Source organism: Pan paniscus, chromosome X (genome assembly GCF_029289425.2).
Source record: "Pan paniscus chromosome X, NHGRI_mPanPan1-v2.0_pri, whole genome shotgun sequence".
In the NCBI taxonomy this organism is placed as follows: domain Eukaryota; kingdom Metazoa; phylum Chordata; class Mammalia; order Primates; family Hominidae; genus Pan; species Pan paniscus.
In genome coordinates this window covers 75821054-75838772 of record NC_073272.2, presented here as the reverse complement: position 1 = coordinate 75838772, position 17719 = coordinate 75821054, and the positions used below count along the sequence as shown (strand labels likewise).

The following is a 17719-nucleotide window of genomic DNA, read 5'->3' as shown; positions in this document are numbered from 1 at the left end:
AAGAAAATAAGGCCAAAGCTTTATGACATTTGTCTTGGCAATAATTTTTTTTAATGGCACCAGAAGCACAGGGAACAAAAGGAAAAATATACAACTGAGACTTCATCAATCTAATGTTTCTCCATAGCAAAGAAAAAAATGAAATCAATGGAAGTGTAGGTAATGAGAAAAAATATTTGCAAGTCATATATCTGATTGGAGGTTAATATCCAAAAATATAAGAAATTCATACAACTCAATAGCAAAAAAAAAAGAAAAGAAAAATTATCAAAGACCCTGAATAGAAATTTTTTCAAAGAAGAAATGCAAATGTCCAACAGGTATGTGAAAAAATGTCCAACATCACCAATCACCAGGAAAATGCAAATCAAAACTACAATTAAATATCACCGCACACCTGTTAGAATGGCTATTATCAAAAGTAAAAAGATAAGTATTGGTGAGGATGTGAAGAAAAGGAACCCCTTGTACACTGTTGTTGAGAATGTATTATAAATTGGTAAAGTCATTATGAAATTAGTATGGAGGTTCCTCAAAATCTTAAAAATAAAATAACCGTATTATCTGGCAGTCTCGCTTTCTGAGTATATATACAAAGAAAATAAAATCACTTCTCAAAGACATATTGCACCCCCAGTGCTCACTGGAGCATTATTCACAATAGCCTAGAAAACAACTTACATGTTTATTGATGGGTGAATGAATAAAGAAAATATGGTGTATATATACATATGTATATATATACACACACCATATATATATGTATACACCATATATATATATGATAAAATAATATTCAGCCTTAAAAATGAAGAAAATTCTGTTATTTGTTACAACACATATAAACCTGGAGGGCATTATGCAAAGTAAAATAAGCCAGATACAGATAGTCAATTACTGCATGATCTCACTTATATGTGAACTCTGAAACAGTTGAACTTATAGAAGCAGAGAGTGGAAGGGTGATGGCCAGTGGCTGGGGTGAAGGAAATGAAGAGATAGTTTTCAAAGGGCACAGACCTTCAATTGCAAGATGAATGAGTTCTGGACTCCTGATGTACAAAATGATGACTATAGTTAATAAAGTATTGTATACGTGAAATTTAAGAGAGTTGATCTTTAGTATTCTCACCAGAAAAAAACAAGTGGTAATAACGGGAGGTGATAGGTATGTTAATTAGCTTGATTGTGGTAATCCATTCATAATGTATTGTATATGTGTATCAAAACATCATGTACAACTTAAATATATACAATTTCATTTCACAATTATACCTCAGTAAAGCTGGTTTAAAAAAAAAGAAGTGTGCAATTAGAAATTCATTGGGTAACAGAGTAACAGACTGGGAACTTGTTTCTAGAATTTGAGAAATGAATAAGCTGAATAAGCTGAAATCAATCATATGCATAGGAGACAAGAATAACTACCTACCGTAACAGTGACTGGGTAGGTAATCATCAAAACATTTTTCTCCTCATTTTCCTGGGCACATGCCTAGAATAAATTTCCCCCTCTCCTCTGCAGTCCTCTTGCAGGGGACTGAGTTATATTTGAAAGAATGTGAGTAGAAGATACATATCAGTTCTAGGACTGGCCAATAAAAATCTCCCATGTAAAATCCTCCATGGGCAATCAGGCAAGAGAAATAAAAAGAAGGTATCCAAATAGGAAAAGAAAAAGTAAAATTATCTCTCTTCACCAATGATATGATTTTATACCTAGAAAACAATACTCTGCCCAAAAGCTCCAAGAACTGATAAATTACTTCAATAAAGTTTCAGGATACAAAATCAATGTAGAAAAATCAGTAGCGTTTCTATACATTCAAGCTGAGAGCCAAATCAATAATGCAATTCCATTTACAAAAGCCACAAAATATAAAATACCTAGGAATACACCTATCTAAGGAAGGAAAAGATCTCTACAAGGAGGACTATAAAACACTGATGAAAGAAATAATAGATGACACAAACAAATAAGAAAACATTACATGCTCATTGATTAGAAGAATCAATGTTGTTAAAATGGCTATACTACACAAAGCAATCTACAGATTCAATGCTATCAAACTACCAACATCATTTTTCACAAAAATAGAAAAAAAAATTCCAAATGAAGCCAAAAAAGAGCTGGAATAGTCAAAGCAATCCTAAGCAAAAATAAAAAAGCTGTAGGCATCACATTACACAACTTCTAACTATACTACAAGGCTACAGTAAGCAAAATAGCATGATAATGGTACAAAAACAGACATATAGACCAATGAAAGAGAGTAAGAGAACCCAGAAATAAAGCTGCACACCTACAACCAACTGATCTTCAATAAACTTGATAAAAATAAGAAATGAGGAAAGAAGTTTCTAGTTAGTAAATGGTGCTGGAATAGCTGGCTAGCCCTATGCAGAAGAATGAAACAACCCCTTCCTTTTACCACATACAAAAATTAACACGCTGGATAAAACATTTAAATTTAAGATCTCTTACTATAAAAATCTTGAAAGAAAATCTAGGAAATTCCCTTCTAGATATCAGCTTTGGCAAAGAATTTATGACTAAGTCCTCAAAAGCAATTGCAACAAAAACAAAAATTAACAAATGGGACCTAATTAAAGAGTTTCTGCACACGAGAAGAAACTATTAACAGAGTAAACAGACAGCCTACAGGATGGAAGAAAATATTAACAAACTGCATCTGACAAAGGTGCAATATCCAGAGTCTATAAGTAACTTAAACAATTGAACAGGCGAAAAACCAATAACTTCATGAAAACGTGGGCAAAAGACATGAACAGACACTTCTTAGAAAAAGACATACAAGTAGCCAACAAATATATTTTTAAAAATGCTCATCTTTAATCATCAGAGAAATAAAAATCAAAATCACAGAGATACCATCTCACAACAGTCAGAATGGCTATAAAAATTAAAAAAATAACAGATGTTGGTAAGGCTGTGGATAAAAGGGAACATGTATACATTGCTGGGGGGAACGTAAATTAGTTCAGCCATTGTGGAAAGCAGCTTAGAGGTTTCTCAAAGAATTTAGAATTACCATTCAACACAGCAATCCCATTAGTGGGTATGTACCAAAGGAAAATAAATTGTTCTAGGCCATTACACCTGTAATCCCAGCACTTTGGGAGGCAAAGGTGGGTGGATCACTTGAGGCCAGGAATTCGAGACCAGCCTGGCCAACATGGTGAAATCCCATTTGTACTGAAAATATAAAAATCAGTCGGGCATTGTGGTGCATGCCTATAATCTCAACTACTCAGGAGGCTGAGGCATGAGAATCACTTGAACCTATGAGGCGAAGATGGCAGTAAGCCGAGATCATGCCACTGCACTCCAGCCTGGGCAACAGAGTAAGACTCTTGTCTCAAAAAAATAAATCGTTCTATCAAAGAGCCATATGCATTCATATGTTCATAGCAGCACTATTCACAATAGCAAAGATGTAAAATTAACCCAGATGCCCATCAATGGTGTCAGGGATAAGGAAAATGTGGCACATATACACCATGAACCATGAAATACTACACAGCCATAAAAAAGAATGAAATCATGTCCTCTGCAGCAACATGGTCTCACTCGTAAGTAGGAGCTAAACATTGAATACAAATATACATAAAGATGAGAACAACAGACACTGGGGACTACTAGAGGGGGAGAGTAAAGGAGGAGATTATGTGCTGAAAAACTACCTATTGGGTACTATGCTCACTATCTGGGTGATGGGACCATCTATACTCCAAACTTGAGCATCATGCAATATACCCAGGTAACAAACCTGCACATGTGTTCCCTGAATCCAAAATTTAAAACATTTCAAAAACTAGCCAGTTATATAGTCAAGTGGCAGCAGTGTAATTCAGGAAACCAACAACATATTGACAGTCGTAATGTTTTCACAATTCTAGAGATAGAAACATTTAGGCATGGCAAAATGACCGTTTACATAACACACATACATGCCTTTATTTTTGAACAATCAGTTATGATACTATTTATCTGAATGACAAATTTGTGAAAACAATAATGTTGTAGCAAAGTTGGGTAATGAGAATTGTCCACACTGAGTGCAGGCTATAAAAAAGGTGTATTCTCTGTAGAAAATTTAAAAACAGAAAAACCAACTTTGTCTGCTTAAATTTTCATCATGCTCTGGCAATTTTAAACAATGTTAATGATAAAATACTTTTCCCCAGAAAAATATTTTCTTGGTCCAAGTTCTATACAATCGATGAAGTTACTGTTGAGTTTTATTAATATGTATACATCAGCTTCAAATTAGCACATTCTCTTTAATAAGAATCCTATTGTCCATAAAGGTAAATTTAGAGAACTTCCAGTTATACCAATACCACCCAACACACACAAACTCAGCTATAGAGTTCCTGTGGAGAGTAAATTAAAAATGGTTTACAATCATTCAAGCTCACTTTGTATGCAGGTTATGTCTTCAGTCCTCTGGTACGACATATCCCTGTGTTTACAGTTTCAAAACAAACAATGACAGTGCAGTGAATGTCTCTACTTTTGGGGTAGTGCTCAGCATGTCTTCTTTATTAATTTCCTATTATTGATGTAACAAATTACCAAAAATTTTGTGACTTAAAACTTAAATATGGCTGCAGTTTTCCCTTCTGCAAGTGTAAAAAATTACTCTATACCTTTTTCCTGCCTCCAAAAGATGTCTTATTGGAATGCTACCACATTCCGAATAAATAGTTGTTTGCACAGTATGGTAAGTCTGAATAACATCTTTCAAATAATTCAGAACAAGGGCTCAAATCTCAAATTTCCTGCTAACTACAACGCTACAGTCCCCCTTCCTCTACTTTCCAATAATCTGTTCCTTACTTCCTTCTGAGTCCTCACCAGCAGCGTCCTTAAAGTCCTTATTTCTACTGAAAGTCTGTTTAAGGCAATTTGGGCTTTCTCTATCATGCTCCTCAAAATTCTTCCAGCCTCAATTCAGTACCTGATTTCAAAGCCCCCTTTCACATTTTAGTCATTTGTTACAGTGGCACTCCACTCCAAGTACCAAAGTCTGTAGTCGTTTTCTATTGCTCTGTAACAAATTGACATGTAATTAGTGGCTTAAGACAACACCCATTTATTATCTCACAGTCCTATGGGTCAGGAGTCCAGGTACAGTTTAACTGAGTCCTCTGTTCAGGATCTCACAGGGCTGAAGTCATGGTATCAATCTCATCTGAGGCTTGAGGTCTTCTACAAGCTCACTGGTTGTTGGCAGAATTCAATTACTTGCAACTTAAGAGTGAAATCCTGTTTTCTTGCTGTCGGACAGGGAACAATCTCAGGTCCTAGAAAGCCACTCTCATGTCCTTACCACAAAGTACCCTCCTCTCACAACATGGCTGTTTGCTTCCTCAAGGCCAACATGAGAACATCTGCTGTGGCCACTTGTCTAAGAGCTCACTTGATTAGGCAAGATCCACTCAGGATAATCTCCCCTTTGATTAACTCAAAATAAAATGATCAGTAACTTAATCACAGGAATAAAATTTCTTCATATTCACAAGTCATGCCCACACTGAAACAGATGGGAATTATAAAGGACATGTATGCCAAGTGGTGGTTACCTTAAGTCCATCTTAAGAATTGCTTACCGCACCAGAGCACCATTCTGCCCGCTCCTTTACCTCTAATTTTGGATACTGCCTTGAATTCCTGTTCCCTTATAGGGCAGCCACAGTATTCTTTGTATTTCCCTCCCTTTCCCCAGATTTCATCAACCAGTCTTTGGACAGATGCCTCTTGCTTTAAAGTACTCTGACTTTCAACTGCATGTTTCTTATTCTCTAAAACCAATCAGAGAGAAGTCATTAAGCACATTTTCTTACTGGTGAGCTACCTGGAAAAGGCCATCAGGGGCACAATTGTATGTGGCCAATAATCTTTATTCTTCCTCAGCCTGAGGCAATGTATATGAATGCACTTTTGTTAATATTTAATAAGATATGAACTAGAAAAAGTTAATACAGTAAAAGTTCTTAATAACAAAGTCTGTCTAGTATGAAGTATTTAACATTCTCTTACCCCTTTTAAAAAAGACATTTTTATAAAACGAAGACTGTAACAAATGTTTTAAATATTTCTAAGAATTTGCCAAAGACAATTCATGGAGAAACCTATTTGCTTTGTGCACAATTGTTGCTGCTAGATGTATGCATCTACAGTTCAGCTCTTGCCTAGGGCATAACTTGTCAATTAGTTTTAATTTTATTTTTTCCCTGTGTCCACTGGAATAAAAAAAGCCTCATTTTCCCCTTCTCTGCTTTGGTAAATCCTTTCTTGCATCATCATGCTGTGGTTAGCCTTGTATTTACTGTATGTACTATAAACATTGTGGTTTCTTCTAACCAGTTTCAGCAGTCAAGCTCAGTGTGTCTATGAGGTAATGAATAAACTTTTATATACACGTGGAGATAACTGAAGCACGTACTCTGAAAAGCCATTAGACGGTGGCTGGCAAGATGGCCAAATAAGAACAGCTCCGGTCTGCAGCTCTAAGCGAGATCAACACAGAAGGCAGGTGATTTCTGCATTTCCAACTGAGGTACCCGGCTCATCTCATTGGGACTGGTTAGACAGTGGGTGCAGCCCACGGTGGGCAAACTGAAGCAAGGTGAGGCGTTGCCTCACCTGGGAAGGGAAAGGGATGGGGAACTCCCTCCCCTAGCCAAGGGAAGCCACGAGGGACTGTGCCCTGAGGACACTCAGGCCAAGATACTATGCTTTTCACATGGTCTTCGCAACCTGCAGACCAGGAGAGTCCCTATGGTGCCTATGCTACCAGGGACCTGGTTTCAAGCACAAAACTGGAATACCTTTTGGGCAGACACCAAGCTAGCTGCAGGAATATTTTTTCAAACCCCAGTGGCACCTGGAACGCCAGTGAGACAAAACCGTTCACTCCCCTGGAAAGGAGGCTGAAGCCAGGGAGCCAAGTGGTCTAGCTCAGCAGAACCCACCCCCACGGAGCCCAGAAAGCTAAGATCCACTGGCTTGATTTCTTGCAACCAGCACAGCAGTCTGAAGTCCACTTGGGACTCTCAAGCTTGGTGGGGGGAGGGGCATCTGCCATTACTGAGGCTTTAGTAGGTGGTTTTCCCCTCACGGTGTAAACAAAGCCTCCCAGAAGTTTGAACTGGGTGGATCCCACCGAAGCTGAGCAAAGCCACTGTAACCAGACTGCCTCTCTAGATTCCTCCTCTCGGGGCAGGGCATCTCTGAGAGAAAGGCAGCAGCCCCAGTCAGGGGCTTATAGATAAAACTCCCATCTCCCTGGGACAGAGCACCTGGGGGAAGGGGCGACTGTGGGTGCAGCTTCAACAGGCTTAAACGTTCCTGCCTGCCAGCTCTGGAGAGCAGTGGATCTCCCAGCACAGCGCTCGGGCTCTGCTAAGAAACAGACTGCCTCAAGTGGGTCCCTGACCCCTGTGTGTCCTGACTGGGAGACACCTCCCAGCAGGGGTCGACGGACACTTCATACAGGAGAGCTCCGGCTGGCATCCGGCGGGGGCCCCCTGGGATGAAGCTTCTAGAAGAAGGAAGAGGCAGCAATCTATGCTGTTCTGCAGCCTCTGCTGGTGATACCCAGGCAGATAGGGTCTGGAGTGGACTTCCAGCAAACTACAGCAGACCTGCAGGAGAGGGGGCTGACTGTTAGAAGGAAAACTAAAAAACAGAAAGGGAGAGCATCAACATCAACAAAAAGGACGTCTAGACAGAAACCTCATCCAAAGCTCACCAACATCAAAGAGCAAAGGTAGATAAATGCACGAAGAGGAAAAAAAACAGCACAAAAAGGCTGAAAATTCCAAAAACCAGAATGCCTCTTCTCCTTCAAAGGACCACAACTCCTCGCCACCAAGGGAACAAAACTAGGTGGAGAATGAGTTTGACAAACTGACAGAAGTACGTTTCAGAGGGTGGGTAATAAGAAACTCCTCTGAGCTAAAGAAGCATGTTCTAACCCAGTTCAAGGAAGCTAAGAATCTTGAAAAAAGGTTAGAAGAATGGCTAACTAGAATAACCAGTTTAGGGAAGAACATAAATGACCTAATGGAGCTAAAAAACACAGCATGAGAACTTCGTGAAGCATACACAAGGATCAATAGTCAAATCGATCAAGCATAAGAAAGGCTATCAGAGAATGAAGATCAATTTAATGAAATAAAGTGTGAAGACAAGATGAGAGAAAAAAGAATGAAAAGAAGTAAACAAAGCCTCCAAGAAATATGGGATTATGTGAAAAGACCAAACCTATGATTGATTGGTGTACCTGAAAGTGACGGGGAAAATGGCACCAAGTTGGAAAACATTCTTCACGGTATTATCCAGAAGAACTTTCCCAAAATAGCAAGAGAGGCCAACAATCAAATTCAGGAAATACAGAGAACACCACTAAGATACTCCTCGAGAAGAGCAACTCCAAGACACATAATCGTCAGGTTCACCAAGGTTGAAATGAAGGAAAAAATGTGAAGGGCAGCCAGAGAGAAAGGTCGGGTTACCCACGAAGGGAAACCCATCAGATTAACACCGGATCTCTATGCAGAAACGCTACAAGCCAGAAGAGAGTGGAGGGTAATATTCAACATTCTTAAAAGAATTTTCAACCCAGGATTTCATATCCAGCCAAACTAAGCTTCATAAGCGAAGAAGAAATGAAATCCTCTACAGTCAAGCAAATGCTGAGAGATTTTGTCACCACCAGGCCTGCCTTACAAGAGCTCCTGAAGGAAGCACTAAACACGGAAAGGATCAACCGGTACTAGTCACTGCAAAAACATACCAAATTGTAAAGACCATCAACACTATGAAGAAAATGCATCAACTAACAGGCAAAATAACCAGCTAATATCATAATGACAGAATCAAATTCACACATTAAAAATATGAACCTTAAATGTAAATGGGCTAAATGCCCCAATTAAAAGACAAAGACTGGCAAATTGGATAGAGTCAAGACTCATCAGTGTACTGTATTCAGGAGACCCATCTCACATGCAAGGACACACATAGGCTCAAAATAAAGGGATGGAGAAATATTTACCAAGCAAATGGAAAGCAGAAGAAAGCAGGGGTTCCAATCCTAGTCTCTGATAAAACAGACTTTAAACCAACAAAGACCAAAAGAGACAAAGAAGGGTATTACATAATGGTAAGGGGATCAATGCAACAAAAAGAACTAGCTATCCTAAATAGATATGCACCCAATAAGGAGCACCCAGATTCATGAAGCAAATTCATAGAGAACTACAAAGAGACTTAGACTCCCACACAATAATAGTGGTAGACTAACACCCCACTGTCAATATTAGAAAGATAAATGAGACAGAAAATTAACAAGGATATTCACGGCTTGAATGCAGCTCTGGAACAAGCAGACCTAGTAGACATCTACAGAACTCTCCACCACAAATCAACAGAATATATATTCTTCTCAGAACCACATCACACTTATTCTAAAATTGACCACATAATTGGAAGTAAAAACTCCTCAACAAATGCAAAAGAACGGAAATCATAACAAACAGTCTCTCAGACCACAGTGCAATCAAATTAGAAGGTAGGATTAAGAAACTCACTCAAAACTGCACAATTACATGGAAACTGAACAACCTGCTATTGAATGCCTACTGGGAAAATAACGAAAAGAAGGCAGAAATAAAGATGTTCTATGAAACCAATGAGAAAAAAGACACAACATACCAGAATCTCTGGGACACAGCCAAAACAGTATTTAGAGGGAAATTTATAGCACTAAATGCCCACAAGAAAAAGCAGGATATATCTAAAATCGACACCCTAACATCACAATTAAAAGAACTAGAGAAGCAAGAGAAACAATCAAAAGTTAACTAAAGACAAGAAATAACTAAGATCAGAGCAGAACTGAAGGCGACAGAGACACAAAAACTCCTTCAAAAAATCAATGAATCCAGGAGCTGTTTTTTGAAAAGATCAAAAAAATAGATAGACTGCTAGCCAGGCTAATAAAGAAGAAAAGAGAGAGAATCAAATAGACACAATGAAAAATGATAAAGGGGATATCACCACTGATCCCACAGAAATACAAACTACCATCAGAGAATACTAAAAAGACCTCTATGCAAATAAACTAGAAAACTTAGAAGAAATGGATAAGTTCCTGGACACATACACCCTCCCAAGTCTAAACCAGGAAGAAGTCGAATCCCTGAATAGACCAATAACAAGGTCTGAAATTGAGGCAGTAATTAATAGCCTACCAACCAAAAAAAAGTCAAGGACCAGACGGATTCACAGCCAGATTCTACAAGAGGTACAAGGAAGAGCTGGTACCATTCCTTCTGAAACTATTCCAATCAATAGAAAAAGAGGGACTCCTCCCTAACTCATTTTATGAGGCCAACATCATCCTGATACCAAAGCCTGGCAGAGACACAACAAAAAAAAGATAATTTTAGGCCAATATTCCTGAAGAACATCAATAGGAAAATCCTCAATAAAATACTGGCACACCGAATACAGCAGCACGTCAAAAAGCTTATCCACCACGATCAAGTCAGCTTCATCCCGCGGTTGCAAGGCTGGTTCAACATATGCAAATCAATAAACATAATCCATCACATAAACAGAACCAATGACAAAAAACACATGATTATCTCATTAGATGCAGAAAAGGCCTTCCATAAAATTCAACACCCCTTCATGCTAAAAACTCTCAATAAACTAGGTATTGATGGAACGTATCTCAAAATAATAAGAGCTATTTATGATAATCCAACAGCCAATATCATACTGAATGGGCAAAAGCTGGAAGCATCCCCTTTGGAAATCGGCACAAGACCAGGATGCCCTCTCTCACCATTCCTATTCAATGTAGTATTGGAAGTTCTGGTCAGGGCAATCAGCCAAGAGAAAGAAATAAAACGTTTTCAAATAGGAAGAGAGGAAGTCAAATTGTCTCTGTTTGCAGATGACATGATTGTATATTTAGAAAACCCCATCGTCTCAGCCCAAAATCTCCTTAAGCTGATAAGCAACTTCAGCAAAGTCTCAGGATATAAAATCAATGTGCAAAAATCACCAATAAACCAAAAATAGACAAACAGAGCCAAATCATGAGTGAATTCCCATTCATAATTGCTACAAAGAGAATAAAATACCTAGGAATACAACTTACAAGGGATGTGAAGGACCTCTTCAAGGAAAACTACAAACCACTGCTCTAGGAAATAAGAGAGGACACAAACAGATGGAAAAACATTCCATGCTCATGGAGAGAAAAAATCAATATAGTGAAAATGGCCATACTGCCCAAAGTAATTTATAGATATAATGCTATCCCCATCAAGCTACCATTGACTTTCTTCACAGAATCCCCGTGTCTACTAAAAATACAAAAAATTAGCTGGGCATGGTGGCACGCACCTGTAGTCCCAGCTACTTGGGAGGCTGAGGCAGGAGAATCACTTGAACCCAGGAGGCCAAGGTTGCAGTGAGCCGAGATTGTGCCACTACACTCCAGCCTGGGAGTCAGAGTAAGACTCCATCTCCAAAAAAAAAAAGGGGGGGGTAGCTACTCTGTCTGGTTTTCCCTTTTTTTTTTTTTTTTTTTTTTTGCTAGCTTTCAGGTAACATTCTGGCTACCAAAAGAAAAGCAAATACTGAAGCATGTCCAGTCTCTTGCTCTTCTAATATGAACTGGGCTGCATTCACTAGTTTGACAGGTTCAGGTTGCTGCTATTTATCAAATCTTTTGTCATATATAGCAAAGAAATCAGGGAGTTATAGTCACTCAGAGATTAAGAGTCAATTCTTATGTAAGGACTTCTAATCCCAACACCAGGTATAACTTAACAAGTTTAGAGAACTTCACTACAGGAAACAGTGAGAAGCAGTAAGAAACAGGAGTAAACTATTTTATATAAGACATGGTGATGAGATTACATATTTGAAAAAAATGTCAAGTGTCAAATACCTTTTTAAAGTCAGTCACAGATATAGATAATAAGAACCAAAAGAAATTTATTTACAAATTTCTTACTTGACCAGTAGTGTCAGCCAAGAAACAGTATACCAGGAAAAATCAACTAACACCCCACTAACAGTCTTTAGACCAGTTCATACAAGGGAATGACCAGAGCAGCTCCTGACTGTTAGACTAGAAAGATGTCCTCCTGAGTATCCTTCAATTGTACAAGAATTTACATTTAACCAAAGGGGTCTGTGCAAGTAGCACCGTGGTACTTGTAGTCTCAATTGAGTCATAGCTTCTAGAGTGCTGTTCCCTGTATACCTTACATAGCTTTTTCACCACTTTTGTTGATTTCTTTGTCAGCTTCTTTCCCTTTTTCTCCTCCTTTGTCAGTTTTGTCTTCTCTGTTGATTCCTTCCTCTTTTTCTTCTCCACTATCAGCTCCTTTCTCTCCTCCATTCTTGGTGTTCTCTTCTTCTCCACTGTCAGCTCTTTTTTCTCCTCCATTGTTGACTCCTTTCTCTCCTTCTTTGTCCTGAACACTGATATAAACAGCTTTGTTATAGCCTTCCCGGTTCCGAGCAATTTCAATGGCAAAGAATTGTATCCTGGGGGCTGAAAAGTGAACAGAATTGATTATCATCCTACTCTCAGCTTATTCCCTAAATCTCTTTTTTTTTGAGACAGGGTCTCACTCTGATGACCAGGGCTGGACTGCAGTGGCACAATCACAGCTTACTGCAGCCTCAATTTCCCTGGTTCAAGCAATCCTCCTGCCTCAGTCTCCTGAATAGCTGGAACTACAAACACTCACCACTATACCTGGCTAATTTTTTAAATGTTTTTGTAGAGATGGGGTCTCCCTATGTTGCCCAGGCTGGTCTCAAAATCCTCAGCTCAAGTGATCCTCCCATGTCAGCCTCCCAAAGTGCTGGTATTACAAGGCATGAGACACTGTGCCTGGCCTGTTCCCTAAATATGCTGGAAATCTACTGACAAAATTGAAATAACATGCCAACCATTCCAGTATAGTCATAAACTTCAGAGATCTTTAATTCCAATCTCATATTAATGAGATTGAAAATACTTAACTATCTTCAAGTTACATAAAAACAGCAACAAGATCTTTAAAGATGAAACAAGATAAGGTGACCTAACTATACACGTTACTGATTCATCAGTAAAGCCAGACTGTTCAGTCTCCTTACACAGAAACAATTCCAGAGGGAAGAAACTCACCAAAGATGGTGTTTTCCTCAGTGTAGCCCTGAGAACAATCTAGTCGCAGCAAAGTACCATAGTTGAAGTCTTCAACAATCCCATTAAACTTCAAGCAGAATGGCCTCCACTTCTATAAAGGCAAAAACGATGCTTTAGCTGACAAATGCAAGAGGCTGATGTACTCAGGCCAGGAGAGGGACTTCCATTTTCCCAGTAAGGAAAATAATCATAGTGAGACTGGGAATGAGGTGATTGTTGGTTTCACAGTGAAACTAGCAATGCGTTTCTGTGCTACCTATTGTGTCTTTAGACTGCCATTTCCCAAGATGAACAATATTTTACTCTGAAAAATATATAAATCCTTTACTGCAGAATTAAAATATTATTTCTTAAGTCAATTGTTTTGTTTTGAAGTTATTGGTCAGTTCAGCCCAAAATGGTCATCTATCCCCACTAAAACACAAATGATTTTAATAAAGAAGTCCATTCAGTAGTGACAGTTTTCCAAAGACAAAGATCACTAACTGCCTGCTAGGAGTTAAAAGTGTAGATTCTTGGCTGGGTGTGGTGGCTCACGCCTGCAATCCCAGCACTTTGAAAGACCGAGGCGGGCGGATCGCTTGAGCTCAGGAGTTTAAGACCAGCCTGGTCAACATGGTGAAACCCTGTCTCTACCAAAAATACAAAATATTAGCTGGGCATGGTAGCATGCACCTGCAGTCCCACCTACTAGGGAGGCTGAAGCAGGAGGACAGTTTGAGCTTGAGAGGTGGAGGTTGCAGTGAGCTGAGATGGCACCACCGCACTCCAGCCTGGGCAACAGAGTGAGACCCTGTATCAAAAAAAAAAAAAACCAAAAAACAAAACAAAACAAAACAAACAAAAACTTTAGATTCTTCATTAGCCAAGGGTTTACTCTCAAGGAAAACATTTTTTTCCTAACTGTAAATGTGTTAGTTTCCTATCAAAGTATAGGATAATCACATAAGCAATGAAAAACAAAAGTTTTCCAGTTACCCATGGCCTGTAATCACATGAACTTAAATCCGGAGAATCAAAACACCTTCCTATACCCTATTTGCCACTCCCCATCCAAGCCTTCTGGCTATACTACCTAAATAAACTGATCCATCCTCCTCTGAAAGGGCTGATGGGTGGAGATTTAAAATGTCCAAGACAAAAAGGAGAAAAAAATAGACTCAACAACATGAAAAGTCCATAAACTGGAAAAACATTCATTTCCTAACTTAGTTGATTACAACTAGAAAAGAAGTTCTGGTTCTTTACATATTTTTCTCAAACAAAAAAAGAGCTTAAATGTAAAAAAACAGTCGCAATCTAAAATTGTTGGTTAAATGCTAAGTAATATTTAAGAAAGAGAATTTTTACCTCTTTGGCTGATTCTGACTTGAGTTCTTCTGGGTCCAATACATCTATCCTAAGGGTCTCAAAATTTTTCCGGAACTCAGAGTAAATTTGGTCATCTACTTTGGTGAGTTTCAGGAACTGTGGGTCAACTGATGAAATCAGCTGCGAAACAGTAAGACAACATACAGATGCTAGTCTGTAATTTACTATACTTCTATCTTCCCCATCCCCACCAGAAAACCTTTATGGTTCTCAGGGCAGAAGATCTCTTCAGGAAGTGTCGACAGTCTACATCCTGGATGAAATCATGACACAGTTTAAGGCCATAATATATTATTACAATCCCTTCCACCAATTTGGCAGTTGGCTTACTTAACCATAGTACTGCCTGGCTATTGCCCTCCGTGGATTGTTCATTCATTCAACAAACATTTATTAAGTGCCTACTATGTATGGGCCAGATGCCCTTTTGTCAGTTAGCATTATAATGCTGGGCAAAGCAGCAGAACTCATTGTAGAAACAAATTTGCCTTCGCTCCTCTGTTGTCTGTGGGTAAGAACTTACATTAATAAAAACGATCTCCAAAACACAACTGTTTAACTTGCTGAGAATAGTGATAAGCAGAGCATCATACACTATAATTACATGTTTAATTCTGCTTAATGATGAAGAAAGACAACTCACCTTGTAATAGACTTCAGCATGCTGCATTGCTCTCATGGCCCAAGCCATCTCAATGTCAGGCTGCAAAGGAGTGAAGAATGCCAGGTCATAAATCTCCCCATCCTACTACTGAATAGCAAATTAAGGAAGTATGTGGATGTCTAGTTAATGCTCAAGAGGGCTACCAAACTTGATGTTACTGTCAAATGATAAAAACTGGAGTAATAAATTTGGACAATAATTATTTTGTCTGTATGACAACCAAAAAAAGCTACCTACACAGTATAATGAACACAATGAGCCACCGGCTATCTTTTCCCAGCTGCTAGTGAAAGCTGGGAGACTAAATAAAGCAGCAGATAAATCACCTTCTCAGGATTGAGTTAAATCATTGTAAAACTTAAATAATATACCCATCAATTCCACTGAGCTGTTGGGAGAATAAAGAATCAAAATGAAAATTACTTTTCACTTTTAAGACTGAAGCATGTCGTAATCATTTTTGTTTACCAAACAGCCAATTCCCCATACTGTAACACCTAGAAATGAATTAGCACATGAAACAGGTCAAGGTTATAATAAGTCTTACCAAGCACCCCACTGGAGGTTCCACTGGAATCTCCCATTCCAACGAGACCGAGCTATTTCACTGACTCCAGAAAAAGCCATTTGCATTTGTTACCTCCATGCCTTAGACCATGCACTTTTCCCACGTGCCAATCCATGTCCTTTGTCCACCTACACTTTGAGGATACAGGTAAAGCTCCATTTCCTCAGTCAAGTCTTCCACTGCCTTGGCCCCTTAGGGATTTCTCCTTCAGCTAAATTATTTGGATCTTATGGCCTGACCCACTCATTATATGTATCACACTCTTATTTGGGTGTTTTTACTATTCTCACATCCTCTCGTCTTGTTTTGGAAAATACCTCATATACTTTCTCAGTAATTTTCTAAACCAGACACACCATAAGCTGCACAATGGAATCCCTCAGAGACCCTTTAAAAATACTGATTCTTGGCTCTCATTACCCAGACATTCTGATTTAGGTGGTATGAACTGCAATCTAGGCAGCGGGATGTTTAAAAGCTCCCCAGTAATTCTAAAGCGTGGCCAACTTGGGGAACCACTTCCACAGGCGTTAGTCCTGCGTTTGTGGACCAAGATTAAAACGAACTGAACGAAGGTGCAGTTTCTGGTGTAAGTGGAGAGGGTCTGCAGTAGATTATCAGGACAAGAAGTTATAACTTAGTGGCAGGCAGGTCCTGCAGAGATCCCAGGCTAGCTGAGTGGGTGGGAGCTGTGGGTGAGTCATACTCACATCGTTGCCATACGACTCTGCTGGGAGAGAAAGCGCATGTGCCACAGACACCAACTCCCCGGAAACCTAGAAAGGAGGAAAAAGAGTTCAAGGCTCCCTCCAAGGCCGGGCGCGGTGGCTTCCCCCAAGGCCAGTCGCGGTGACTCGTGCCTGTAATCCCAGCACTTTGGGAGGCCGAGGCGGGCGGATCGCCTGAGCCCAGGAGTTTGAGACCAGCCTGGGCAACATGGCGAAACCCCGTCTCTACAAAAAATACAAAAAATGTAGCTGGGCGTGGTGGCACGGGCCTGTAGTCCCAGCTCCTCGGGAGGATGAGGTGGGCGGAAGACCTGAGCGCTGGAGATCGAGGCTGCAGTAAGCGGTGATCCCACCACTGCACTCCAGCCTGGGCGACTGAGTGACACCTTGTCTCAAAAAAGAAAAAAAAAAGGCTCCACCTGGCTCGACCTCCCCACTCTCCCGACCCCAGAACAGCGTCTCACCGGTTCATCAGTTCCACTGGTGGCCGCCATGTTGCAACCCCCGAAAGCGTGGCTCCTTCCGCAGCTGATTGGAAAGCTGCGCCGGATCAGAGTCCTTCTCAACTGGCGGCTCCACCGTGCGCTCTCCCTCCAGCTGAGGAAGTTGCTGGCCCCGCCTTACCCTCCCCGCACAGGCGCAGAGGTGGAGTACTGTTGCGTAGGCTGGACTGCTTGAGAGATCTGAGGTGATTGACTCGTCAGTAATTTTCGGTGGTGATCACGGGAAAAGGTTGTGTTAAAATAGTGCCCCTTTCTTGTCTTCACTGCGCCGTGTGCCCAGCAAAAATTCAAATTTACTCTCCATTCATATGCGCATATACGCACATGCGCATACACATACACACCAGTACCCCAAACCAGGGAGTGATTCACGAAAATGCATGGTGCTAGGGCGCAGAGTGCAGGAATGAAGAATTTAGTCCCTGCCTTGGAACAACTAGATATAGTGAGGGACCGGATACAGTAGTGCTCACAGCATAGCATCGGATGATGTGGGAGCATGAATGGGGGATACCTAAGCTGAATCATGAAGGGGAGCTTAGCCAAGCAGACAGGGAAAGACAGTCCAGGCAGAGGGAATAGCACAAACAAAGCCATTAGTGGCACCTTGCTGGGAATTACAAAAG

At 40.0% G+C, this 17719-nt stretch overlaps 1 protein-coding gene across 2 annotated transcripts; it reads right to left on the bottom strand.

The window, feature by feature from the left end:
• Positions 1 to 12029: 12029 nt before the first annotated feature.
• On the bottom strand, positions 12030 to 17468 carry PBDC1 (polysaccharide biosynthesis domain containing 1). Of its 2 annotated transcripts, XM_003824400.7 has the most exons (6): positions 17055 to 17468; positions 16573 to 16638; positions 15274 to 15333; positions 14610 to 14750; positions 13239 to 13350; positions 12030 to 12614 (listed from the first exon to the last, which is right to left on the bottom strand). In XM_003824400.7, the coding sequence occupies exons 1-6, from the start codon at positions 17082 to 17084 to the stop codon at positions 12322 to 12324; spliced, it is 702 nt and encodes a 233-aa protein (XP_003824448.1). In that variant the 5' UTR covers positions 17085 to 17468; the 3' UTR covers positions 12030 to 12321. The 2 variants fall into 2 exon arrangements, with proteins under 2 accessions (XP_003824448.1, XP_008976364.1); XM_008978116.6 differs by lacking the exon at positions 13239 to 13350 and having other exon boundaries at positions 17055 to 17363.
• Between the last annotated feature and the right edge of the window lie 251 nt (positions 17469 to 17719).